The sequence below is a fragment of the Rattus rattus genome, chromosome 8 (assembly GCF_011064425.1).
Source record: "Rattus rattus isolate New Zealand chromosome 8, Rrattus_CSIRO_v1, whole genome shotgun sequence".
Classification (NCBI taxonomy): domain Eukaryota; kingdom Metazoa; phylum Chordata; class Mammalia; order Rodentia; family Muridae; genus Rattus; species Rattus rattus.
Window position 1 is genome coordinate 96586283 of NC_046161.1, and position 26349 is coordinate 96612631.

A 26349-nucleotide genomic window follows, 5' to 3' on the forward strand; every position below is an offset into this window, starting at 1 on the left:
AGTCTCCCATCTTCTTATGTGCAGTAAGATTTGAACTGTGGTCTACCAGCTCTCCCAGCCTCTCCTAGCTTTGTCCTTTCGTGCAAGTATTTAGAAAAAAGTCATGCATTTTAGTCTTGCCTTGACATTTGCTTCCTAAGGATCTAAACTAATATATCATTCATTCACTTCTCCATTTACTCACTAATTAATAAATTCATTTATCCAAGAAATAATTACTGAATATTTTTAAGATACCTGGTGTGTTATTCTCGGCACTAGGAACACTGGGGAACAAGACCAAAATGACTGGAGCTTTCAAGTCCATCCCTGACAGTGTTGGGATTGCTTCTTTCTTGAGCTCTTACTATGCTAGGCACTAAACTTCCACGCTCAATTCTGTTTTCTTTGATGATAACTACGGAAAGATAAATCATTATTCCTATTTCATTGATATCGTAGGGGAGGCTCAGAAAGACCAGGTAGCCACGGCTTCCTCTGTAGGTGACCTGTGGCACCTCCAGCTGGGTAGCTCTCTCAACACTCTTGCTCTCTGGCAATGATGTCTGCACATCTGGAGAGTGGACCTAGCAAAGTCTGTTTTATGATTTCACTTTAAATGTACCTGAGAGGCAGGGGAGCCAATCATGAAAGAAGGGAGAAGAGCTTTGGGGAACTCTTACTCAGTTAATGGTAATATTGTTTATCATACTCAGAAGACATCTCTCAACAGATGTGAGTTTTTAACTCATCTTCACTCTTGCAATGAAGACAGAGAGGACAAAGGCCCTTCGCATCACAGCCCAGCCCTGAGCAGTGATGGTAGGTAGGCACATACATTGAGGGCTTCACTCAGAGCCCAGACAAGCAGCCTGCTGAGAGGCGACGCAAACACATACCATAATGTCCGAGGTCAACAATGGTGCCTTCTAAACTGGGCTCAAGTTCATCGAGGTTCAGGCAAGGAAGGGACTGAGGCTGAGACAGGCTCTCCAGAGTCAGTTCATCTAATTCCTTGGGGAGGAGAATTAACAACATGAGAGCTGGCAGAAGGAAGAAGCCCTGCCACAAAGGACACAGCACTCTTCACTCCTAAGCTTGATAGATTCTCAAACTTCGAGTCGGTAACTTGGGATAAAAAAATGCGACAGTAACCTTGGGCAAAGAACTTAACCTCTAAAGGAATCAGATTCTAGGCCATAGCTAGGTGAGCCAATCAAGATACCCAGGGAGCCATGTGAAAGGCTCAGTCGAGTATCGGTTCCATCAGCAGCTAGAAGCAAGCATCTCTCTTCAATGTGTGCCCACAGTATCCCACCTAACTTATCATCATCCCAGCCCTCCTCAGTCTCATTTCAAAACTAAATGTCTTGAGTTGAGTGACTTCAAAGTCTTGTCTGGATTTCCAAGTTTAAGAATTTCAAGTTTCAAGAATATTCTAAAAGACAAATATCTAAGGAATGATGAAGTAATTCAGCTTTGAAAATTTAAAAGGTGAGGTTGGAAATGTGTGTTAGTTGGTAGACTGTTTCCCAGGCATGAAAGAAGTCATGTGTTCAATCCCCAGCACGATATAAACTGCATAGCTGTGGTGACACATGCCTACAATTTCAGTCAGGGAAGTTGGATCGATTACTGTTCTATTGCTGTGAAGAGACACCATGACCAAGGCAAGTCTTATCATGGCAACAAGCAGACAGGCCTGGCATTGAAGCATTAGCTGAGAGATTCACATCCTGATCTGCAGGCAGGAGAGAGGGGGGAGGAGGAGATAGAGAGGGGGAGGGAGGGCGGGGGAGGGAGGGAGGAGGGAGGAGAGAGAGAGAGAGAGAGAGAGAGAGAGAGAGAGAGAGAGAGAATTAGCCAGGCATGGACTTTTAAAACCTCAAAGTCCATCCCCAGTGACACAGTTCTTCTAATAGGGTCACTCCTACCCCAATAAGGCCACATTTCCTAATCCTTCTAATCTATCCCAAACTGTTCCACTGTCTGGTGACCAAGCATTCAAATACATGAGACTATAGGGGCATTCCCATTCAAAACACCACAGACACCATAGAAAGTAGAGGCAGGAACTAAATGGTGTTTTTGAAGAAAGCCTGCACAATATGAGATTCTGCCTCAACAAAACCAAAACTAACTAACTGAATGAATGAATAAATAAATAAATGACGAAGTGTCCAAATATATTAGTAGGAATTTTAATATATTATTTGGCTTCTTCTTCTTCATCTTCCTCTTCCTCTTCCTCCTCCTCCTCTTCCTCTTCCTCTTCTTCTTCCTCTTCTTCTTTCTCTTCTTCTTCTTCTTCTTCCTCTTCTACTACTACTACTACTATTAATAATAACAACTGCATGTGTGTGTTTGCAAACTAAATCTTGTACTAATTTTTCCTATTTTCTCTAATAAGCACCCTTTTGGGGGTGAGGGAACTAATCCAAGAAAGCCTTTTATTAAGAAATAAATTAAAAGTTCAAAATAATATTAAATAAGTAAGTCAAATCAAATGAAGCCATGCCCCTCCCCATACAGCAAGGCATCTGTGTACTCATGAAGTGTTGTTAACAAGTCTGCTCTCCTTACTGGAGGTACAGTTGGATCTAGATTGCGAAGACTCACTTATGACACATGCAGAACCGAAATAACAGGGAGATGGTGGACTACTAGCACCGAATGCACTTCAAAAGGCGTTTGAAAAGTAAGCATTCAGTTGACTGACTTGCTGGGATTCTCTTGAAGAGAACAGAATTGCTGTATCTACCTCTCTCAGGATGAGGATCACTGATCTACTCTTTAGGCCAGCTCCCAGGACACATATGGACTTCTGGTCTTCTAGGTACTTTCCCCAGAAGCCCGGATTTAGCACATGTACAACTGAGGACGCCATTGGAAAAAAGGCAGCCAGGGCTTGCCTTGTAAACTGTAGATTTTTAAAACTACTATCCTCTTAAGAAATGGAGTCAAACATGACTCCACTCTCAACTGTGCTTCAAGACTTCAAAACGCAGATGCAGCCAAGCAGAAAACGCCTGACAGAATAAAGACGTTGTCAGTTAAAGTCTGAAAACAAACCAAGCCACTCTCCTAAATGCCTCAGAGAATTTTCCATAACATATGGACCCCCTCACTCCCAAAACTCCCCTCTACAGCTGCTTCTGAAATATTTGAAGAGGGTTCTGGAGTCAGAGCTCAGTTGGTAAAGTGCTTGCTGTATGAGCCTAAGGACCTGTACTCAGATGCCCAGCATCTATGTTGTAAAAGACAGATGTGGAGAGGTAGAAAACAAGAAAATCCCTGGGGCTTGCTGGCCAGCTGCATTAGCGTAATCAATGAGCTCTCAGTTAAATGGGAGACATTACCTCTCAGAATAAGGCAAAGAGGAACAGAGAAGGACCCCACTGCTCACCTTTGGTCTTTATATGCAAGGTCATACATCGACATCCACATACCTACAACAGACTCCCCACAATGAACCACACAGGAGTTTGTTCCAGCCAGGTATGAGAGGAAGGAAGAAGGAATTGAGGGCAGAGCCTCAGTGAGATGGGCAAGAAATGAAGCCATCAGAATGCGGAGAAGATGGGGTGAGGAAATGCAGCCAAAGACAGCTGCATTTTCCCTTTATTACATCTTCCTTCAGCTTCTTGCAACTGATTAATTCAGCCTCTGTCATATTTTATTTCATCTTTTTCAGTTCAACAATGCCTTTCCCGAGATGATGAAAACCCTTCAGGCCTCTTGCATTGTTCTGTGAATATCATTAAACCCATCTCCCTCTTGTGTCTGTGAGTATGATTCAACCTGCCTCTTCCCCGCCTGCTTGTCTTTCTCCGCAGTCCTCCTGGGGTGAACAAGAAAGCCATCCCTCAGGTTGCACCTCCTTTCTTTCCATTCCCACTAAATGAGATTTTCCCTTCTAAAGAGATAAGAGATCTGCTCACTGGTGACTTTTTCAGTTCCTTCATCTAAAGGGGGATGGTCACGTTCAGGAACCCCTCTTTCTGCCCTCAGATAATAGGGTGTAATCCTTCTGTACCAGAAGCAAAAGAGCTTATCTGAAATCTGATTAAGCCCAGGCCCTACCCTAGACCAACAGATTCAGAACCAACACCCACAGGATACTCTGAAGCCTGAGAAGCGTCCTGTAAGTCACATAATTGACAGGACAGCCAGCTGGACGTGGACCTGAGAGCTCAGGAGGCTTTGCTGAAGACAACCTGACCTCTGGCAGAAAGGAAAGGGCGACCAATGGATGTCTGCCATCCTCATGCTGACTGCTAACAATGCTCCTATCCATATACAAACCTAGGAAACACTTCAGAAAAGCTCGGGACCACGGTCAGTGGTGCCAAACCTCGGAAAACTCAAAGAATGAGCCAGAATCTTTAGCCAGTACAGGACAGTGTGAGTTTGTATGTGTGTGTGCATGTGTCTGTGTGAACGCGTGCACATGTGCACACATGAACACACACACACACACACACACACACACACACACACTGAGAGAAAGGGAAGTGTGATAGTCAATCTTACTTGTCCCTTTGACAAGCTTTAGAATCACTATGGAAACACGTTTTGCATGTCTCTGAGAGTGTTTGCAAAAAGGTTGAATCAAAGAAAACATCCCACTTTCTGAGTGTGGGCAGAATCAGCCCACGGTCTGAGGTCCTAGACAGAATGAAAGGAGATGGTCAGCTAGGCTGAGAGACATTTGTCTCTCTGCTTCCTGAGTGAAGATGTAATGTCCTTGCCACCACAGCTTCCCTGCTATTAAGGAAGGTAATTCCAAATCCCAAATCCCCCAAAACTCAGACCCAAAACAACACCCCCCCCTTTAAGTGTCTTTTGTGTTCTGTCACAGCATCAAGGAAAGTCACCAATGCAGGAAGTCACCAGGGTTGTGTCCTGGGAATTACAGGATCTGTGAGCAACCTTTATTCATCAGAGCTGGGCCAAAATATAGATGTTTTCTCTGGCTCCATGTTCTGTGCAGTAACATGGACAAGAAAATCTCCTGAGGTTCTGCCTACCATGCAGTCTTGGGTTATCAGTAGAATCCTAATACCCAAGTTTGCAGCGGTGACAAACAGGCTTTGGCTTTTATAGTTGTTCAGCACCTCCATATGTCACAGCATGTTTATACTACTGATAGTAATTGTATCAGACACAAAGACGATCATCTTAAAGGGTTAAAGAAGAAATGTGAACAGATGAGGAAGGTTATCGGTCCCTAACACGTAAGATCTTATTCTTCTTCACCATGTGATAGCTTCAAAATAAACTCAGAGCTTGGTGTGGCTTCACATCCCTGTAATCTCAGCAGGTGAGAGGCTGAGGCAGGAGGATCATGAGTTTAAGGCCAGTCTGGGCCACAAAGGAAGGAAGGAGAAGGGAAAAAGGAGAAAGGAAGGTCATTTGGGCTTCACAATAAAAAAAAATAAAATAAAAGACCATATCTGGTTCCCAAGCTCCAGTCTTAGCAAAGAAATCTCTCAGATCTCAAAGCATTCCAGAAATAAGCACTCCAGTTTATCTTAATGATTGAGCAAGTAGTTTGCACACACACACACACATTAACTAACACAGAATCTTTATGAACCCGTCAGCTTCCTTGTCTAGATTTTGGGAATGCCTAGTTTTCAGTCTTGTATGGACAGACAGATTTGGGGGCAAAGACCTACTCCCAGAGGCTGTCAATGATCACAGTGTCTAGGGGTGTCTGAGGTCCTGAAGCAAGGCACTCAGTTTTCTTGAGGCATGGCTTCCTGAGAACTGTGGTAGCATCCAGATCTTTCTCTTGGTTGAGACCTGGTCCTGTTGTTGACCCCATGTCCTCTTGGCAAGCAATTTCTCTATTGGCCAGTATCCATGAGGAGGAAATTTCCTAGATCTCTGAGACCAGTGACAGATACTACAGATGGGTTCACTAAAAATGGGGGTAACAGAAAGGTGGAACTCAGGGTGGGGTCGAGCACTTATCACCAGCACTCTTATGGTATCTGCTGACCAGTTCAACAAGCAGGAAACCCATAAGTACATGGAGAAGCCCAGTTCTTCTGTGTGATCCAACTCTGGACTATCTGATGCTCTGAATAATTGAACGAAATAGATGAGCATTGTTTTGCCCAGAGGGGGACAGAAAACAAATGCCTCACTTGTCTAAAGGGAAGATTGGCTTGGACTTCTACATATTCTGGGGATTAGAAGTCTGGAGTGGCTAAGCTAAGCTATAGATCCATAGCACTGAGATTGAGGTTGTACAACAGTCTCCAGGTTGGTTCTTTCTGTCCAAAGAAAGCATCTCAGATACAGAAATCTCTGGGTGAGCATTTTAAAGCTTTTCTACTCCACGGTGCCTTTATCATAAAAGCTGTAAGGTTGGTCCTGATGTCAACTGCCCCAAATGACCTCCCACATAGACTACCTACGTAACAGACCGTACCACCAAGGCCAGAGAGATATTCTCAGCCATGAATGAAAATAGCATTTACCACTCAGAGATTTCAAATACAGAAGACTTGAATGTGGGTTGAAGGGAATCCTGCAACTCTATTTATTCAGTATCAGGTATCTGTGGTCCTTCTTCAGTTAGAGCAAAGTTATTACCACAGTGCATGATGATATGGATGAGAGACAGGAAGTAAGAGGTTAAAGAACAAAAAACAAGACAAAAGGGATTGATGGACTGGAGAGGTGAGACACGAAGGACAGAAGTGAAAATCAAGTTAAGTGCATATCTGTCCTGACAGTTACTTTTTCTTCTACTGTGGAGACAGTGACCACTTGATATGCGAGGGTTGAATCAACTGGTCCACTTGTAGATCCAAGCTGCTTTGAATCAGGGTTGTCACCAACTGTCGGGTTACTTTCTAAAGCCCTCCCCAATGTTGGCCATGCCAGTCTGGGTGCTTTATTTTCTACCCCTGTCCTACACATTTAGTCCGATGAATCCACTTAAACATGAATGAGGGGTGCTTACCTGGAGCACATGGGCACTCACAGACCCAAAGTTCTGGGATCTTGGTTCTCTGGCCCGTTTGTTATTTTCTTTATATCTTCTTCCTTCAGTAATCTTTCTGTGAAGTCAATAGAAGTGTATAAAAATCAGTACAAATCACTTACACCATATCTATAGTGTAAATAAGCACGATGCCTATCTTAATAGGCAGACTGGTTATCAGGAAGCCAGACCATTAGGTCTGTCCCTCATGGTCCAGCCCCACAAATGATTATATCTCTTTAAATTTTCATGTGCTTCTCTTCTAAAGAACATACATGGAAGCTATGGCTTGTACTCAACTCTGGGAACCCGTGGGATATCAGGAGAAGATAGCACTTACCCCTGAGCATCCTGACTGTGAAAATGCTACTACCCCCAGTGTCTGAGATTCCTTCTACTTCATGGTGAATAAGTGAGGACAATGGAACTGCATGTCAAAGAATGTGTGGGCATTATGGTGGAGCGGAAGTGGTAATAGGGCTACTGTCTAGGCAACTGTCAACTATTCGGAACCATATTATTAGCCACCACAAAGTATGACGGACAGACTTCCAGGACTTAGGATTCTAACATGCCCACCCCTCCCAGCAGCCACTGTTCTACTCTCTACTTCCACATATTTCGTTTTTCACACATATTAATGAGATCATGCACAGTGTTGGCATTTCTCAACGACATTAGCTAAAATACATGGCCTCTCTTGAATCTTAGAAACAATGATCAAAATTCTAATCTAATTAGCTTATAAAATCAAGGCCAAATAGGAACAATATTAGTATATCATGTGGAATATTCATGCTATTCTTTTGCCTATAAATAGTTTTAATCTGAATAATAGTTTTTAATATGCATGGGAAGTATTACATTTGCCTTTTTAATGCATTCCTTTCAGATTTAACTCTCCATTTATATTCAACCAATAACAGGAATTATGCTACCTTGGAGATGTTAGCATTACTTAGTTAGACACAGGGTTGGAACTATGAGTTGCTGTAATGGCTTGAGTAATTCATGTGCATATATTTCCCCAGTTAGCCCCACAATCAGTGGTTTATAGGAACCAGCATGTTAGGGCTCCCGAGAACAGACAGCCCACACATTTTCCCAACAGAAATCCGTACTATCACCTGGTGACCGGAAACTGACCGTGACAGGAGCATTCACACCACGTAGGCCTGCCTGTAAACTCAAGGATGTTCATCAACCATTCCCCAACCTCCCACTGCCTGGGACTTCTCCTCAGTGATGAACTGTACCCCTACAGCCAGCCAAAATACACCCTGTATCCCCTAAGTTGCTGCTATCGGAGCACTTCATCACGGAGTGGGGAAAGTAACTAATACAGAGTGACGTACTGAAGCTGTCTGTGCAGGCTCTTGATGGGACAGCCCAAGTGCCAGCAGGGTGAGGGTTAGAGCCTGAGCAAACGGTCATCGCCACAACCTCCCTAACTTTCAACCTCTGTCTTCACCTGGGACTGAGGCCTGATATCATTAGAGCCTGACATCTAATCTATTGCTCGGTAATTATACTTGGGGGATGAGGGTATTAATAAGTAAGCGATCATATGTGCTTTGGACTCTTATTTGGGGCACCCCAAGGCAAGGCAGCTCACTTCAGCCTCCTGGCTCTCTCATCAGCCTGCAGCTTCCTCGGCCACACCCGTTCTGAGGGAGTGATTTTCTGCACTACACACAAGGCGTGCAGAGTCTGCAGGTAAATCTTTCTCTGCCTATAAGTAATAAACATTCCACAACATACCAAACATGCTCAGGAAAAAAATTAAAGGAATATTTTACCCAAGGATCATTGCTCTGTGGAGAGGGCAGCAGCATCTTGAGGCAGGAGAATCTAATAAACTCCGAGTGGGTAACGAGCCAACAAGGACTGGAGTTAATCAGCATTAGTTCTCAAATTGGATTTCTGCTTAAAAGCAAATTGTGTACTTTCCAAATTTCTGCTCATTTCATGGCCTATGGCTGGTTTTTATAATGTGAGACAAATTAGGGTCCTAGCCATCGGAGAGTAAATAGACCACCGGAGTCACTCAGCTTTGTGTAATAGTCATGGTCTTTGGAAAGCAGTGAATTCCACCTCCACCCCTCACTCTCTGTAGCCAAGGGTGCTAGAAAGTGAACCCCAGTTTCCTTGTCTGTAAAGACTGGGCTACAGTGAGTGTCACACGAGATAATAACGTGCACTGTCTAAGGGTGGCATTATAACAACTGTATTGTCTTGAGTGGCTTATCCCCTGGGCTTTTTCTCCAATATACACTTTATGGAAGTATGGTCCAGTGGTCAATAATCCTCCCTGGGCTCAAAGCCTAATTCCCAGTCACACTCTCTGTGTCCTCTGGAGGCTATGAACTCCGTGTAAATATAAAAGAGAACACCACCACCCACATCACAGAGTCGCCCTTCATTTATTGGAGAAGCTCCTTTTCATTCAGTCGAAGAAGTTGCTCACGCTAAACAGGGATTGCAAGGCTGGCGGCCATAACTCCCAGTGACCTGTACTTCTGTCCTTGGTTAGGGACAAGTATCTCCTTTTTGCTCTCAACTTCTTCTTTCAGCAACTCCACTAGAAACTGCCGTCCGAAACTCTCATGCTTCTATAATATCATCCAGACTACAGTGTCCCAGGAAGGGACAATTTATCAGGAATATGCTCCCTCTTCTTTTATAAGACCTAACTGGCTTCCCTGAAACATAGCCACAGATCTTGGAAATAAAGGGGACTGGTTGAAATCCATATTATTCAGTGTGAAATACCTCCCAGACAATCAAATTCTAGCATGCCACTGATTGTAACTGTCCCACAACTACAGTGCAGCAGGCTAGCCAAAACTAACTCACCATTTTAAAAACAGGATAACCTCTACTCTCACATCTGTAGTTAATAAACAAAAATAAACTTTCTGGAAGGAATGGCTAGCAATGCGAGAAAATAAGCGTAGTAGAAACATGTCTATAAATCACCCCGAGGGATCTCTTTCAGGTGCCCATCTGCTTAGGTTGAAGGTGAGGCTGGGAAATCCAGTCAGACACAATGGAGAGACCACTGGGGGGTGCGTCAGGGGAGAGTCTCTACACAGGAGTGTGAGTCAGAGGACAGTACCTGGCTATGTGGCCTTAAAGGTCAGCAAGAAGGCTCCTGTTCTCTTACCACTGTCTGGCCCACCACCGGGGAGGGAGAGCTAATGCTCTATTAGAAAATAGAGTTCCATTAACAAAACTGTAGCTTTAATCTTTAAGAAGCAGGGTCCCTGGCATCTGCACCTCAACTGTTTGCATAGATGGGTACCCAGGATCTGAAGTCACCCACCACTCTGTGGTTTTACAAGTTAAAGAAAAAAAAATTTAATGAGATTCTTTTAAAGATGTATTCTCTCTCTCTCTCTCTCTCTCTCTCTCTCTCTCTCTCTCTCTCTCTGTGTGTGTGTGTGTGTGTGTGTGTGTGTGTGTGTGTGTGTGTGTGTGTGTGTGAAGTGAATTTGGCTATTTTTTCAAATGCCTCCAGAACCTACAATACTTTTCCTTCAGCAGACAGAGATTCTGTCAGGTAAACAAACACCATATGAAGCCATCTAGGTTTCTGATGGGAGGCTCATTTGCATAAACATCCTAAACGTCTTAGACACTCCTTTCTCTATACACTCACCGGGCGACTGTGACGCCATCCTGCGAGCTGCTTGGCGCTTTAGGCAGGCAGAATATCAGCCTGCTATCACCCGGGGCAAATGGCTTTGGCACGCCACATTACTGACGCTTCTTAATTCCTTGGCAAGACTGAAGTGAAATCTAGGATGCTCCACACAGTCATCTTAGCACTAACAGATTTTTAAAGACGGATGCGCTTAGCATTCACACGAGATGGGCTTTTTAAAAGCAGAGCGATTACTTACATGGCATTAACTGCATGGGCAGCCTCCTTCTGACAGGCTGAGTTCCTCTTGTCTTCCAGTGTCGTCTCTGGATGTTTATACATCAGGTGCTGAAAGAAAGGGAAACCACGTGGACCTTAAACATCGCTTTCAGCAATGAAGGGGCACAAAGGTACCACATGCCCTTGCTGTGTGAGGCCTTTGCAGACCGGAGCAGGGCACTTTAAGATAAAACTCCCGGCAGCTGTTTGTCTCTCTTTGAAGGGTTAAATAATACTGTGGGGCAGGTTGTGTGGGAGATCCCACAGAGGTAGCTCCTGCCTGCCTCACTAACCACACCTTGCTCTTGGTTTCCCCTCCTCACTCCTGCCGTTGCCCGCCACCACCAGGCCTTCCCTCAGCTCTAGGAGCATCCAGCTATCAGCCTTCAATAGACTAAGTCAACCCACCCCATGACAAGATGGGCACCAGGCAAATGAGGCACTTAGCTAAGGTACAACATTCAAGGGTGTGGTCTAGATCTCGGCAAGCAGAAGAGCTACTTACTTAATGCACATTGTCATTTGTAAAATCAAAAATAATGCCCAGACCTATGAAGAATAGAATCCCCAATGTTTCAGACAGGAGCTAACGCTGAACCAGAGTGGCTACAACTCACTTGCTTCTAGGTAATCTTGGCCTTGTTGGAGTTGGCCTTTAAGGTTTTATACTTTGCTGTCAGAGTTTACTGATATTAATTTTGAAATATTGCAGGGTTAGCGAGATGCCTCAGCCCTGGCAGCCTTCCAGAGGACCCTGGTGTACTCTTCAGTACCCACGTGGTGAGTCACACAGGCCTGTAACTCCAGTTCCGGAGGATCTGACACCATCTTCAAGACTCCTTTTAAACTGTTTTCCTGGCTACCCACTTAGAGCGTTAAGATGGCATCTATGCCTCTGGCCACCAAGCCACTCCCCCCTTGTTCTATTTTTCTTTTTTTACTAATGTTCAGTCTCCTTTGTTCTTGTTATCTTTTTCATTTTTCCTACTTTTCCTTGCAGTCAAACTTCAGAAGAACAGAAGACCATGCCCGCCCCTTTCTTTTCGGTCTCCCCAGGGCCAGCACTGTGCCTTCTGACAGAGCACACCTCACTGTTACCTCTGCCTCCTTGGGATCTAGACCTTAGCCTACTGGTGGGAAGCTGGCACCTGTTGCAAGGCTGTTCTGAGGTTCCTCTTACAGCTATTCCTAACCGCATGCCTGGGGGATCAGAATAACAAAAGCTGGGAGAGGCCTGTAGAAGGTTAGAAGCCTTTGAGAGAACAGTTTGCTTCTTATGCCCCAGGCAGGTCCTCTGTCTAATCAAGCTCTGTAATGTGAAGGAAAACAAAGAAATGCCCAACCAATTAAAGCTTTGAAATCACGTCACAAAGGAGGGAGTAATAACAACTCCATGAAAAGCTCAGATTTCCGTATTATTAGCAATACGTTCTTGGCCTAACGGGGATGGACTTTAAGGTGCTCAGGTAAGATCTGCCAGCTTCTGAGGTAGAAAGTGGTTTTAGGTAGAAATTCAGAGCCCTGACTTTCCATGTCTGGTGGCATCTGGGAACCAGAGTTTGTGTGGCCTCCTTTGCAAAGAGGTTTTCCTCTCGGCTCCATTAAACCTGCTCTCCTCCTTTCTGACCGATTCCTCACTCAGCCCACAGCATGTGAGGTCACAGACTGTCTGTCAGCCCTTACGCCTCTCTCGGTTAATACCTGAAGGCGCTCTGCCACGTAAGGGGCTTTTAAAATCTCTGCAGCCGACGGTCTCAGGGAGGGACTCTTGTTCAACATGCTGTAATGTTCAAAGAGAAAACGTTTTTCCAAATGAACAAAAACCTAAGTTCCTTCCAAACACAGTAACAGAACTTCAAACAGTGTCCGCTTCGGACTCGCTTGCGTACCGTGACATGATGATGTTTAGTTCTCGTGGGTATCTGTCAGGGAGTGAAGGCGTGTTGCCTTCAACGATATTCAAAACCACAGACAAGAAATTGGAGCCAGAAAACGCATGATCCATGCAACACATCTCATATAAAATGCATGCCAGTGACCTGCAGACAAAAACCAAAACATTTAAGTAAAGAACAAACGTCCCATTTAAAATTTGCCCATCATGAAAAGCCTCAGAGATATTAGGGTATTAGCCACAATGCACAAACATGTATTTGAGTTTGTTTACAAACTACATATTAACAAAGAAAAACAAACAAAAAAACCTGAACTCAAAAGACAAACAGACAGACAGGGACACACAAACTCACACACACACACACACACACACACACAAACACACACACACACACACACACACACACACACACACCCCCCACATGCATGCAGGCACACAGCACACAAATCAAAGACCTATCAAAGGATAAAGCACAAAAAATATGAATATTACATTGTCTGAAGGAAAGATAAACAATCCAATAGCAAGATATCTGTGCAGGGGAGAGTATAAAATCTGATTAATGTAGTCGGGCATTTTAAAATGAGCCTTTATGAGAGAAAACAAAATGAGGTTACATGTTACCTTCCTAAGGTAGTTTTTAAAAGTTCCGCATGCAGAATGAATTTTTAATTTATTAGCCTGGCCTTCCCTGTACTGTGTATGTTGAAAGGGAAGCTGGCATTATTTATTAGTTTTCTGAATAGAATCCATTTGCAAGTGCAGCGGGAGAGAAACTACTTATAACTCACATTAAAATGTACAATTCTCCTTGGGGATTGTGAAACAGGAGATCAAACCAGAGAGCAGCACAGCGCCGAAGCATTAACCAGGCCAAATGGTGCCCTCTGAGCTGGCAGGAGCGTGTTCTAATGCCCCCACATCATGCCGAGAATGAAAGTCAAAGTCTTCCCTGAGCTCCGTATTAAAAAAACAATAGGCTTGCTTTTTAATCTTACGGGTATTGTGAATTATGTAACAGCCAGATTTCCCTGTTCATAGTGGTTGCTTAAAAGATGAATAAAATGAGTTTATGATAGGCTGTTTATAAGCTATATGTTATGTAACTTTTAACAATGCTTAGAAGGAAACAGAACTTATTCTGTGGTTTCTTGTGGAAGTGCATGCAGGTAAGAGAATTCTGAATATGTATGCTGAAAAGGTCTCTGTTCCAATAAGCATTTAATAACACTAAAGCTTTTGGGCTGGTTACAAAGCACTTTCATGTCTGTCACACACAACAGCTCAAGCTTCCCAATGAAACTGAGTCAATACCGGATTTCTTTTTCAACTTGTAGACAAGGAAATTGGCTGGGAGAAGCCAAGTGACTTGATCAAGGCCACACAGTAGCAAATGGGAGAACCGACTCTTGAATGAAAGCATTTTTCTTCCAAACTCTCTATTGTTTCAATTAGGAAAAACACAGTGTTAGGAGCTCTTACGCAGAACTGCTAGGGCCCCAAGATCAACATGAAGCTCAAATTTTGTATCCATCTATCAAATGGTATTGTATACAGGAATTTTAATATGCTGAGATTTTAGCATCTAAGAAGATAAATTTCTTCACATAAATAATGACATTTTTAGAAAAATAAAAACAGTGTTCCTTGCCAGCAGGAAAGTACTAAACATGTTCTAAAAGAGTGATCCCAGGCAGAAATAAGCAACACTAGAACTGAGAAACAGCATCGAATGGAACACTTTGTGGATATGTATAAATGAACTTTCAACCACACTGATAAATCATGTTGGGTCTAACATTGTGTGCAATAAGGTTTATATCAAGAACAAGACAAAAGACAGAAGAGATCCGGAGATGTGAAGTGTTTTCAGCTCCTTGTGCTGGGGAAAAGAAGTCATAATGACAATTTTACTGGACAGTAAAAAGATTGCATATTGTATTTTCTTGAGTTATCATTGAAGGATTAACACAGAAGCAAAGCTAGCCGGGAGAAAGAAAATTCAACTACAAAATTTTAAACTAAAAGGAAAGAAAGAGATAAAAAGAATGAAACAAATGGGACACAGAGGTCATAAACATAAGGTAAAATGTGAACATAGTTACATTAAATCTAAGTAAAATGTAGGAGGAATGAGTCAGCATGCTCTGACTGGCGGGGGGTGAGGGTTAGGGCAACAGTAAAATAGTTCAATTTTTTAAAGCTTATCAGATTGGATTTAATAAAAACAACCAAAAAACAAAAACAAAATAAAACCAAAACAAAACAACAACAACAAAACAAAACACTGCTCTCCAAATAACCTTGAGAATCTACCTATACACAAGGAAGTCAGAGGTATAGCATGCAGGGCTAGTCAGATGTCTTAGCAGATGAAAGGGCTTGCTGCAAATCTAATGACGGGAGTCTAAGCATAGTGACCATGGGAGAAGGTAATCAGCTCCTGAACGTTGCCCTCTGACCTCCACATACTCATCATGACATGACAACTCTCCACAAATAAATAGTTTTGTCTTTTGAAATTTGCCTCATTATAGGAAACAAAAGGTAAACTGTCACATCACCTTAACAGATGGGGAAGACGCATTTCATTCACAATGGTCAAAATGTATCTGGAGTTTTATAAAGAAGAAAACACAGCACTTTGGGAGCAGGAGGAAATTTCCTTAGTCCTGTTCTTAGAGCTTTAAAATATATTGTTAAAAAAAATACACGTATTGGTGAAATACTGAAATTTTACAATTTCCTACTGAGATTGGGATAAGATAAGAATCAGTATACTGTACCTATACTGCAGGAAATGAATGTGTTGCCTAAGACAATAGGCTAGAAAAAATAACAAAAATCAGCCAAGAACACTCAGTACATAAAAAGCTCAAAAGACTCTACAGACCTTGGAGATAAGTGGACTAAGCAAGCCCGCCAGATACAAACTCCGTTCTTGTCTCTAAGTTTGCAACAAGAGCACTTTGAAATGAAATCAACTGTGCCACTTCCACTAATGTCCCAAAACGTCAATGTCAAATATCTAGAAATAAACCTAGTAAGAGGTGTGCCGGGTCCTCCAGTGTTGGCCACCATGCAGTGATGGGGGAAATTAATGAAGACCAAAGAACGAGAGAGGCGGAGGAGAAGAGGAATCCATTCACCCAGGCAGATCCAGTTAAGAAGAAGATGTCAATTTCTCCTAAAATGATTTCCCTGCAATCGTGGTTGGAATCTTTCCTTTGTTTTTCTTCTTATGTATGAAATGACAAGATGACTCTAACTTTAAATGGAAGTGCTACAAAAACAGGTTGGTTTAACAATGTGTCCCTTATAGAAAGCGTTGTATTGACAAAGATGAAAGAAAGATTCTGATGGAACAGAAAAGAGCTGTTCGCAAATACAGACATATGCAAATTCTAGTGCTTGATTAAGGCAAAGGTAAACTACACTTCATATGGGTGGAGAGAGAGAGAGAGAATATTTTCATCAGATACTAAATGATCAAAACTCATGAGATATTCAACATTATTAGACATCAGAGAAATGCAAATACGCACTCCAGGGTAGTGATTCTGCATGCTCCTAGAACGGCTGAAAACCAATGGAAACCAAAGCAGTACTTGTTACTACAAAGAAAAGCTTTTAAGGAAAGGAAAAAAAAGACAGAGGTCAGAAGAACGAAGTCAAATACACCCCACCTCACTCTAAGGGGTAGAAAGGACTGGGCGAGAACAATAATCTCTTATTTTGATCAATGTTCTATTGCTGTGAAGAGACACCATTACTCTTGTAAAGGAAGACATTTAATTTTCGCTGCCTTAACACCTCAGAGGTTTAGTCCACTGTCATGGTGGGAAGCATGGTGGACTGCAGGCAGACATGGGGAGTGGTTGAGAATTCTACATCCAGATGCACAGGCAGCAGGTAGGGAGAGACACTGGGTCTGGCTTGAGCATTGAAATCGCAAAGTCAAATCCCAGTGGCACATTTTCTCCAACAAAAATACATGAAATGAGTAGAAGCTAGCGAAAGCAATGTGAGACAATATGATTGGACAAGCTTCTACAACGTCTGGAGTTAAAGATGTCTGGATTGTCCAGTCATATATTTTAAAATATATCCCCTAGATATATTGTTTATTCTATAACTGTAATTGCATTTATCCATGCTTTTATTTTCTCCAACTTCTAACCAAATATTATTTTGTGAAAATTGTTATATCAGCTCCTGACTTCTGTCCTTTTGAAGAAAGCACCAGTATTGGAAAGCAGAAGTAGAGAAACACACACACACACACGCACGCACGCACGCACGCACGCACGCACGCACGCACGCACGCACGCACGCACGCACGCACTGCACTGCACTTTATTTAGAAGTCTGTGTCTTGCATTCCTTTCTTTCTCCAAAATACCTCCAACTTTGAAGAGTTAAACAACAAATGTGTCCCCACGCGATAGAGGAAGGTGGGGATCAGGTACAGTGAGACATATTCTACCCTAAATCCCCCCAGTTGCCATCTGTCCACGCCGCCAGACCTATGGGAGAGTTTCTGAAGCATGGCCTGCTAATGAATTGCAAATGAAATGACAACCGCCTGTCCCTGTGTAGCTAAATTTACCTCTTTAAAGCTCTGCCAGAGCTTCCCGCAGAAACCTGCCCAGCAGTGCTGGAAAATCATATTATCTGTTAGGTAATATTTTCATTTGATGTGACTGAGAGGTATTCTGATGTTTTCTTTTTTAAAAAAGATTTATTTATTATATATGAGTACACTGTCGCTGTCTTCAGACACACCAGAAGAGGGCACAGATCCCATTACAGATGGTTGTGAGCCACCATGTGGTTGCTGGGATTTGAACTCAGAACGTCTGGAAAAGCAGTCAGTGCTCTTAACCACTGAGCCATCTCTCCTGCCCCTCTGTTTTCAATAAACACACACACACACACACACACACACACACACACACACACTTACACAGGAGGAGGGCAGATAACAGAGAGAGGCAGGGAGTGAAGGGGACTAGGGGGAGACTGGCTGACTAGCAGCTGAAACCAGCAGGGGCCCTTCTGAGGCCCAAGGCAGGGTGTGTACAAGAATGAAGAGAAAGCTAAGTGGGAGTGGCTCAGAACAAGCCCACAGAAGTCCCTTTACTGATGAAAAGCTCTACAGCTCTGCAAACGAGAGCCACGTGGGGGGACTGAGCACTTGAAACTGGTGAGTGTGATCAAGAAAACGTATATATCCGTGTGTGTGTGTGTGTGTGTGTGTGTGTGTGTGTGTCTGTGAACAATTATAGAAAAACGGGGGTTAGATGAATTTTCTTTGTTTTGTAAAAGCCCTAAACACTCTCTTCCATAATTTCTAGAGTTTCGAAGGTTATTTGGCCCTTCTAGGCTCCCATGGTACCACCATGTCCTCTACAGGAATTGGCCAATGGAAGATCAAGGCCAATAGCTGGGGTAAAGGGAAACAAGAAAGAGGAATGGCTCAAGAAAAACTGGCTAAAGGAGAGAGAAATTTATTTTTTTAGGATTCTGTAGGATGATGTCATCATGCAGGTGGAAGGATGGGCGGGAGACCAGTTTTAGAGAGGAGGAGGAGACTGGAGCAAAAGAGGGAGGCAGCGGAGAGAGCATGGAGGCCGGTGTTAAGGTTCCTCTCTGCACAGTTACAGGTTTTTATGAATATTTTTAAGGGATGGATGTGTACAGGGTATGTCCAGGTGGGCAATTATATCTTATCAATGGGATCAGAGGTTATTGTGTTGTGTGTTATTTCCTGGGGTGATTTAATTGAATTCAAGAGAGCTTGTGGTGGCTGGAGACACTGGGCTGCCATGGAATTGGGACCCAGGTGCTGGACTTAGTGTGGGATTAAAAGACACAACATGTTTTTTAATATATATAATTTTACAGCAACAGGATCCTAATCTTTATTTCTTTTTAAAATAATTTTATTTTTCTTGACTATTTTATGTATTTACACTTCAAATGTTATCCCTTCCCCCATGCTTCCTTCCCCTCCCCCTGCTTCTATGAGAATTCTCCCATTCCCACCCACCCACTGCAACCTCAAGGCCCTGACATTACCATACATTGGGGAAACAAGCTTTCACAGGACCAAGGGCTTTTCCTCCCACTGATGCTGGACAATGCCATCCTCTGCCACATATGTGGCTGGAGTCATGGGTCCCTCCATGTGTATTCATTGGTTGGTGGTTTAGTCCCTGAGAGCTCGGGTAGGGTTTTGTTGATTGATATTGTTGTTCTTCCTATGGTGTTGCAAACTCCTTCAGCTCCTTCAGTCTTTTCTGTAACTCCTCCACTGGAGTTCTGTTGTTCAATCGAATGGTTGGCTGCAAGCATCCTCATCTGTGTCAGTAGGGCTCTGGCAGAGCCTCTCAGGAGACACCCATATCTGGCTCCTGTCAGCAAGCTCTACTTGGCATCAGCAATAGTGACTGGGTTTGGGGGCAGCATATGGGAAATAGAGAACTTAACAGAATATCATAACCCTTGCAACCATCCTTGACTTTATTTATTTATTTATTTATTATTTATTTCTGAGATAGGTGGAAAGTGGGCATAGTTAATGTTTTCATAGTTTTCCCCCCTTTTGGGTAGGAATTAAATTATTTTTCATCTTCAGATATTCTTGAAGCCAGACCTAAGCATTCCATATAAACCAGAAAGTACGGGAAGGACCATGGACAGCGACCGCCTATGGCAGAGAGGAGGTTGGTAACAAATTAAGTCATCCTCCCCCCAACTGCTATCCATGCCACTGCTGCTTTAAGGACTTGGCAGCATCCCCACTGCTAATGTGACTCAAACTGCTTCACACAAGAGATCATGGCTATGGTCCCAGCTCCCTTACTCGTTTTATGCAGTCTCCCAGGGCTTGTTAAGATAGCATGAACATCACAAGATAGAATGGCACAGGGAGAGGACTGTGCCAGCTTAAAGAAAAATCTACCTCTCTTTTGTCTGTCCCAACTGTCACCTTCCAACACATTTGCTAGAGGATCCTTACAAGATGGATCCTCTGGGAGGGTGACTTCTCCATATGTTCCTTTTCCCTTCACATATTGAGTGGGCACTTCCTTCTCTGGTGACACTGGACTTGCCATGTGACTTGCTTCAGCCAATGTAACATGGGCAGTTCTAAAGCATGGGAAAGAAATCGTTTTCACAGGGAGGTGCTCAGCACAGACTTTGATTGTCCCCTGGCATAGATGATACCCGTTTGCACTGGGAACAGCCTACAACCTGAAACTGGTGAAGAACCATGGAGCCGAGACTAGTTTAACCTGAGGCCCCTCTGACTGAAAACGGGCTGGGAAGGAATCTTTAGTTTCCTGGTGAAGAAAAGAGAAGCAGAGACATAAGCCAAATGTCTTATACGGCAGGGGCTCCTGGACCAACAACTGACATCCCCTAGCCTTCTGAGTTGGTGCTGAGGAAACTGTGGTACAAAAGGCCCATGTCACCTGCCATTAACCAGAGCAGTTCCTATATAGGTTAGACATCAGGCTGTTGGGTTCAGAGGGTCTTATAAGGAAATGGGCATAGGTGTAATTATTGTTCTCCAATGAGGATACATGCTTTGGCCAGGCAGAGCACACAGGTCCTGGTCTCTCTCTGTGTTTGAACACCTGTAGCTAAGCTTGCCTTCTGAGAACACTAAAGCCTGGGTCCATTATTGAGCATGAAGTAGACCCCACCAGTGTGATTCCCACCACCATTCTCCCCATTTAAAACACCCAACAAACACACAGTAACAGATCAGAGAACAGCCGAGCTGACTCTCGCGAAGGAAACTAGAGCAACGGTAAGATGGTGCTTCACTTCCGCCCGACTACAGCACCAGCACTCCAAAAGCACTGTCTTTTTTCTTCTGAGAAGTATGCTAACTATTCAGTGTTTAGACTGACTTGAAGCCCTGGCTGAGGAACACAAGTCATGTTTATATTTCTCCTGTGGAGAAAACATATTTTTAGCAAACACTTACACACCAGCTGGATTCAAAGTATTGCCCTTGATGGCCCTTAGTATTGTAACTTTCCAAAGAAGTGTTTATCAACTTTTAGAACCAAGTCATCCTTTGAGAGCAACTTCTGTACTTGAAGGCTATAAATAATCAAATCTAGGTAGGTATAATGGATTACAGAAGGAAGGGAGGTTGCATATGGGCAAGTGTTAACGGATAAAAACGTAATCAGTATTAGGCTGATTTTTAAAGCATCATAAATATGGCATGTTCCACTGTTAACGCTCAAGTGAGCATCTATAAATTATTCATATGTATTCCCAGTCCCCAGAAGACATTCCTCAGGACACAGATGCCACCCGCTCCGAGGTAGAGATGGGTTCTCTATGCAATCCAATCTTCCTGAGTGTCTCCCTAAGATCACTCGCCACACGTCTCTGTCTGCCACTGTAATTAATATTAATTAATTCTCCGATATTTGTCCCACTTTGGGTTTGGTAGCTGAAATTTCATTTCCAGATAAGCCTGTTTTGATTTAGATACAAGCAAAGTAATTACTGAATTCATAATAAAGTGGTTATTTGGGGTCAAGATGATGATACACTCTCAGCTCACACTTGCCGAGTAGTTTATAATCACAGTAGGGGAGCTGGTCTAAAGCTGGGAGAGATTTTCTATGTGTCAGGTCCTTTAGTAGCTACAAAACGCCACAGGAATGCTGCTTGATATTCTAATAATTTCTCATGTAATAGAAGGAGTAGTTTGTAAACAAGTGGACTGGGCACAGAAGGAGCGAAGGAGTGGCTTTGTTTCCCCGGGGGCTCCACTGCCTCCGTGACCTAGGAGCCTCCTTCTGAGCTGGCAAACAGGTATGGATGCCCTGTAAAGGAATCAGGTATACTGCCAGAGAGCATTCCCGAAACTTACACAATAGCTTCCTGAACTGATATGCCCTGAATCAGATGGCTTTAGATAACATAATCATAGAGACATTATATATCTGAATCTATTTTATAATCCATAATATTTTTAAAACTAAGTGCGAAGAAAGAATGGTAGGTAGGGGTAGGAAGGTAGGTAGGTGGCTAATAGCCATTGCGAAGCCCAGCTGAGCTGGAGAAGGATCACCAAAGTAGCAAGATTTTCCACAAGGAGCAAGAGGCAGGTGTTTCTGCTTTGATATCTAGGTTATGCACAGTCTTGGGGGCGGGGGAGTAAGTGCTCAATTAAACAGTGTAGAGAAAGTTGTTCCTGATGACTTGCCTTTGCCCTCTTTTCTTTCTGCTTTTTATTCCGGTTTCCTTTTTTACTTTGGGGGACACATGGGAAAGGATTAGAGAAAGTGATAGGTGAACTGGGTTGGACCTCTAGGACCAGAGACTCTAGGGAGATCAAGAGTCAGCAGAGAATCTCAAAGCAATCATGAGACTGAAATGAAGGGATGTGATTTCTGTGGAAGGTCAGCGCTAGGACAAACCTTGACAGCTTCTCTCCCATGGGAGGCTCTAAAGTAAATAGAAAAATCACGACTCCTACAAGGACCCTAAGCCAACTGCTCTGTGGTGACTCAGTTTCCCCTGACCACACAAAAGGTCATTTTCTACCTCTCATCTTTAAAAAAAAAAAAAAAACAAACATGGGCATGCTTTTACATTGCTTGTCTTTGAAGGCTCAGAACTACTTAACATTGATTTGCATAGAATAATTATTTACTTAATTAACAAGCTCTCAACTAGATTGTCCTTCAGCTCGTGAATGCTGAAAATTATATAAGGTCCTTTCGAAGTAGAGCAGCATTCCCTGCAGGGCCCGCTGCTTATAGCGGGACAGACTGAGGCATTTCCCACCTAGCTCTGGATACAAGAGCACCATAGACGTAAGAGAGATCACAGATGTCTCCATCACTGAAAACCCAGAAAACGGTACATGTTGGTTACCCCGAAATCCAGAATCTTTAGTAAAATTCTTTTAAAATGCAGAAAAGCAGCACATTCCCCAGAGCTGGGAGTTAACCTTAATATAAAACAAAGCACGGGCTTTAGGAGTCCAATGCTTTATTTAACAGGCTAACCGAAGCACATCAAAATTTAATGTCTTGGCCACATTAAGGACTTTCCCCTGTGGTTCAGGAACAACTCATCTACGAACAGAGAGGATCTCTGAAATGCCTTTCAGAGCATAACAAGGTGTGTGTGCTTCTGCCCCCCTGGCCACAGCACAACTCAAATGCCAAACGGGACAGGGTGAGTAGAGTGAGTAAGCGGGTGAACTTCAGAACAGAGCGGACAGACCTCAGACAGCAGAGAAGGAAGTCACCAGGGCCAGCACCACCTACTCACCAGATGTCAGACTTGGCATCACAGCCTTGGTGCTTCAGGGCCTCCGGACTCATATAATGGGGAGTCCCGGTCAGAGTTGTAGCCAGCTCACATGAACCCATCAGCAGCCGAGAAACTCCAAAGTCCCCTGGGAATTGTGGTTAATTTGTGTAAATATTTTAAGCAACAAAAACATCACTGGAAATTAACAAGTAAAACGGATTTAACTTCATCATTTATTATGCAGCGCCTCGTGTCATTTTAAAGGGAAGACAAGGGGCATTTTAAATTACATAATGATGGCCAATAGCTTTAAACATCTGTGCTTTAGAGGAGAAAGAAGACGGAACAAGGAAAGTGAATTTTCTAGCCTCACAGTCTTTATTTCTGGGATTATAGAAACGCAGAACAACCTGTTATTACTGAAGTCTGGTAATCACCAACAGAGGCTTTGGAAGGACTGGATTGGAAGACATGAAAATTCCCCTGCAGGGAGAAGAGCTTGATCTCATTTTACAACAAAGGGAACTTTTCTAAAAATGTAAACTATTCATGAATATACGTAAAGAAATTTGAATCCACTGGCTTCTCTAATTAGTCACATACCTCTATTCTCTTCTTCCCCATGAATCTCCTATGGGAAACTCAGACAACTGAGTAACTATTTGAGTTGAAGGATAGTTCTAAAGAATTAAATATTAATGAGGCCATTATAGACCATTTGAATTATGTATGGCTTTGATTTACTGATGGGTGAGTGAGGGGCCTGGAGAGATGGCTTAGTGCTTCAGAGCACTGACTAGCTGCTCTTCCAGAGGACCCAGGTTCAATCCACAGCACCCACAATTCACAACGTAGCTGTAACTCCAGTGCCAGGGGATCCGATGCTCCCTTCCGGCCTCAGTGGACACTGTGTGCATGTGGTGTGCAAACATGCGTGCGAGCATAGTGTCCATGCACATAAATCATAGAAACTCAAACAGACGAGTGACCTGCAGCTTACAAAGTGCCCGGCAAAGGACCGCAAAGCACGCCTGTTAAGTCAGCCAGTTAAGAGCAAGTGTTTGATATTTCCATTCATATCAGATCATCACAAACAAAACAACCAGGATTTGTTGGGCTCCTCTATGTAAAAACAAATATTTGCAAAGGCTAAAGAAGCCAGGGCTGGATTGCGTCCATGCTTGCTTGAACTGCACACTTGAACTGCTGTGGCAGCACTGACGATAAACTTGCTCGGAGCTTTAGAGCAGGCATTTAAAACATCTTACCAATTTTGGGTAGATTATTTTTCAGAAATATATTCTTTGATTTCAAGTCTCGATGAAGTATCCTCCTACAAAAGGCAAAAAAAAAAAGATGATAAAATGTCATGGAAAATAGAAAACTAAACTCAATTAAAAGTCAAGTGTGAATGGATACAGAAAATGTGGTGCATTACACAATGGAGTACTACTCAGCTATTAAAAACAATGACTTCATGAAATTCTTAGGCAAATGGATGGAACTAGAAAATATCATCCTGAGTGAGGTAACCCAATCACAGAAAAACACACATGGTTTGCACTCACTGATAAGTGGATATTAGCCCAAAAACTTGGAATACCCAAGATACAATTCACAGACCACATGAAGCTCAAGAAGATAAAAAAACCACCTGGGGATCCATCCCATTTGCAGACACCGAACCCAGACACTATTGCTGATGCCAAGGAGTACTTGTTGACAGGAGCCTGATAGAGATGCCTCCTCAGAGGCTCTGCCAGAGCCCTACTGGTACAGATTAAGGTGCTTGCAGCTAACCATCAGACTGAGCACAGGGACCCCAATGGAGGAATTAGAAAAAGTACTGAAGGAGCTGAAGGGGTTTGCAACCCCATAGGAATAACAACAGTATCAACCAACCAGACCGCCATAGCTCCCAGAGACAAAACCCCCATCCAAAGAGTACACATGGGGGACCCATGGCTCCAGCTGGATATGTAGCAGAGGAAGGTGTTGTCTGGCATCAATAGGAGGAGAAGCACTTGGTCCTGTGAAGGCTCGATACCCCTGTGTAGGGGAATGCCAGGGTTGTTGGCGTGGAAATGGGTGGGTGAGAGGGGGAGCATCCTCGCAGAAGCAGGGGGAGGAGAGATGGGGGAACCTGGAAAGGGGATAACGTTTGAAATGTAAATACATAAACTATCCAATAAAATATGCACATGGAGACAACATAGATGTTGTCTTACTAATATAAAAAAGTCAAGTATGGCTATATATGGAAGGATATATGCATGTGTATGTGTGTGCCTGTGTGTGTGCATGAACATGTGTATGTGCACATGTGTGTCCTTTCCCATATCCAGCTTACACTGCTTAAAGGCTGCAAAGCATGGACATTTCTCCTTTCTCCAAGGAAGGAAGAGTTCATAAATGGAGGTTTTAGAGAAAGGAACACTCTGTTTTGCTTTTTTAATGTTTCAAAAAGATTGTGTGGCGTGGTTTGTCTGACTGCTTTTACTCTGGCTGTTGGAATAGGGGAGAAAAGGTCTCATAACTCAGGTTGGTCTGGAACTCTCTGCATAGCTCAGGCTGTACAGTTTTGCAGTGTGGTTTACATAGTACTGCATCCAGTAACCATACCATCAGTGGATGGGCAAGTTATTGCAAAACGTTATAGTATACCAACCTGTTTACACGTTGTAAAGACAAAGATTCTGATGACGCTAATCAGGAAGTACTTACTGACTTGCTGTATGACAGTGGATGAGAAATGTCCATTAAGACTTCTAGTCTCAATGTGAGAGAACCAGACAACATGAAAATGTTCTCCTACAGGGGATCCCAAGATGCTAAACGAAGTTCACGAACGGGCTCTCATGAGCTGAAACCATGACGCAGCAAATCCCCTGGGAGCGTTATATGAAAAGAAACTGAAAATCAGAGTAGACAACAGGTGCTGACCCCTCAGTGCCTTTGGGAATGTGATGGTCTCAGAAAGCTGGGGCTGGCTACGGTGTTCTCAGCAGAAGGCGTAAAGTCTGTAATAGAGACAGACGGTGCTCACACACATCCATGGTGTACGATGTATACTTCATAAAGTCTGTAATAGAGACAGACGGTGCTCACACACATCCATAGGTGTACGATGTATACTTCATAAAGTCTGTAATAGAGACAGATGGTGCTCACACACATCCATAGGTGTACAATGTATACTTCAGACAGACCTAGGAAACCTGCCTACGTTAGTTCAGAAAGGAAGCT

At 43.3% G+C, this 26349-nt stretch overlaps 1 protein-coding gene across 1 annotated transcript in view; it reads right to left on the reverse strand.

Moving 5' to 3' along the window:
* Nek11 (NIMA related kinase 11) overlaps positions 1 to 26349 on the reverse strand; it is a 233237-nt gene that overhangs the window by 132443 nt on the left and 74445 nt on the right. The window contains exons 7-14 of the mRNA XM_032910420.1: positions 24372 to 24436; positions 23122 to 23248; positions 12794 to 12943; positions 12606 to 12684; positions 10885 to 10973; positions 6959 to 7055; positions 3785 to 3892; positions 879 to 993 (exon numbers count right to left, since the gene is read on the reverse strand). Of these exons, the coding sequence (XP_032766311.1) occupies positions 879 to 993; positions 3785 to 3892; positions 6959 to 7055; positions 10885 to 10973; positions 12606 to 12684; positions 12794 to 12943; positions 23122 to 23248; positions 24372 to 24436 (830 nt within the window). The remainder of the gene's footprint in view (positions 1 to 878; positions 994 to 3784; positions 3893 to 6958; positions 7056 to 10884; positions 10974 to 12605; positions 12685 to 12793; positions 12944 to 23121; positions 23249 to 24371; positions 24437 to 26349) is intronic.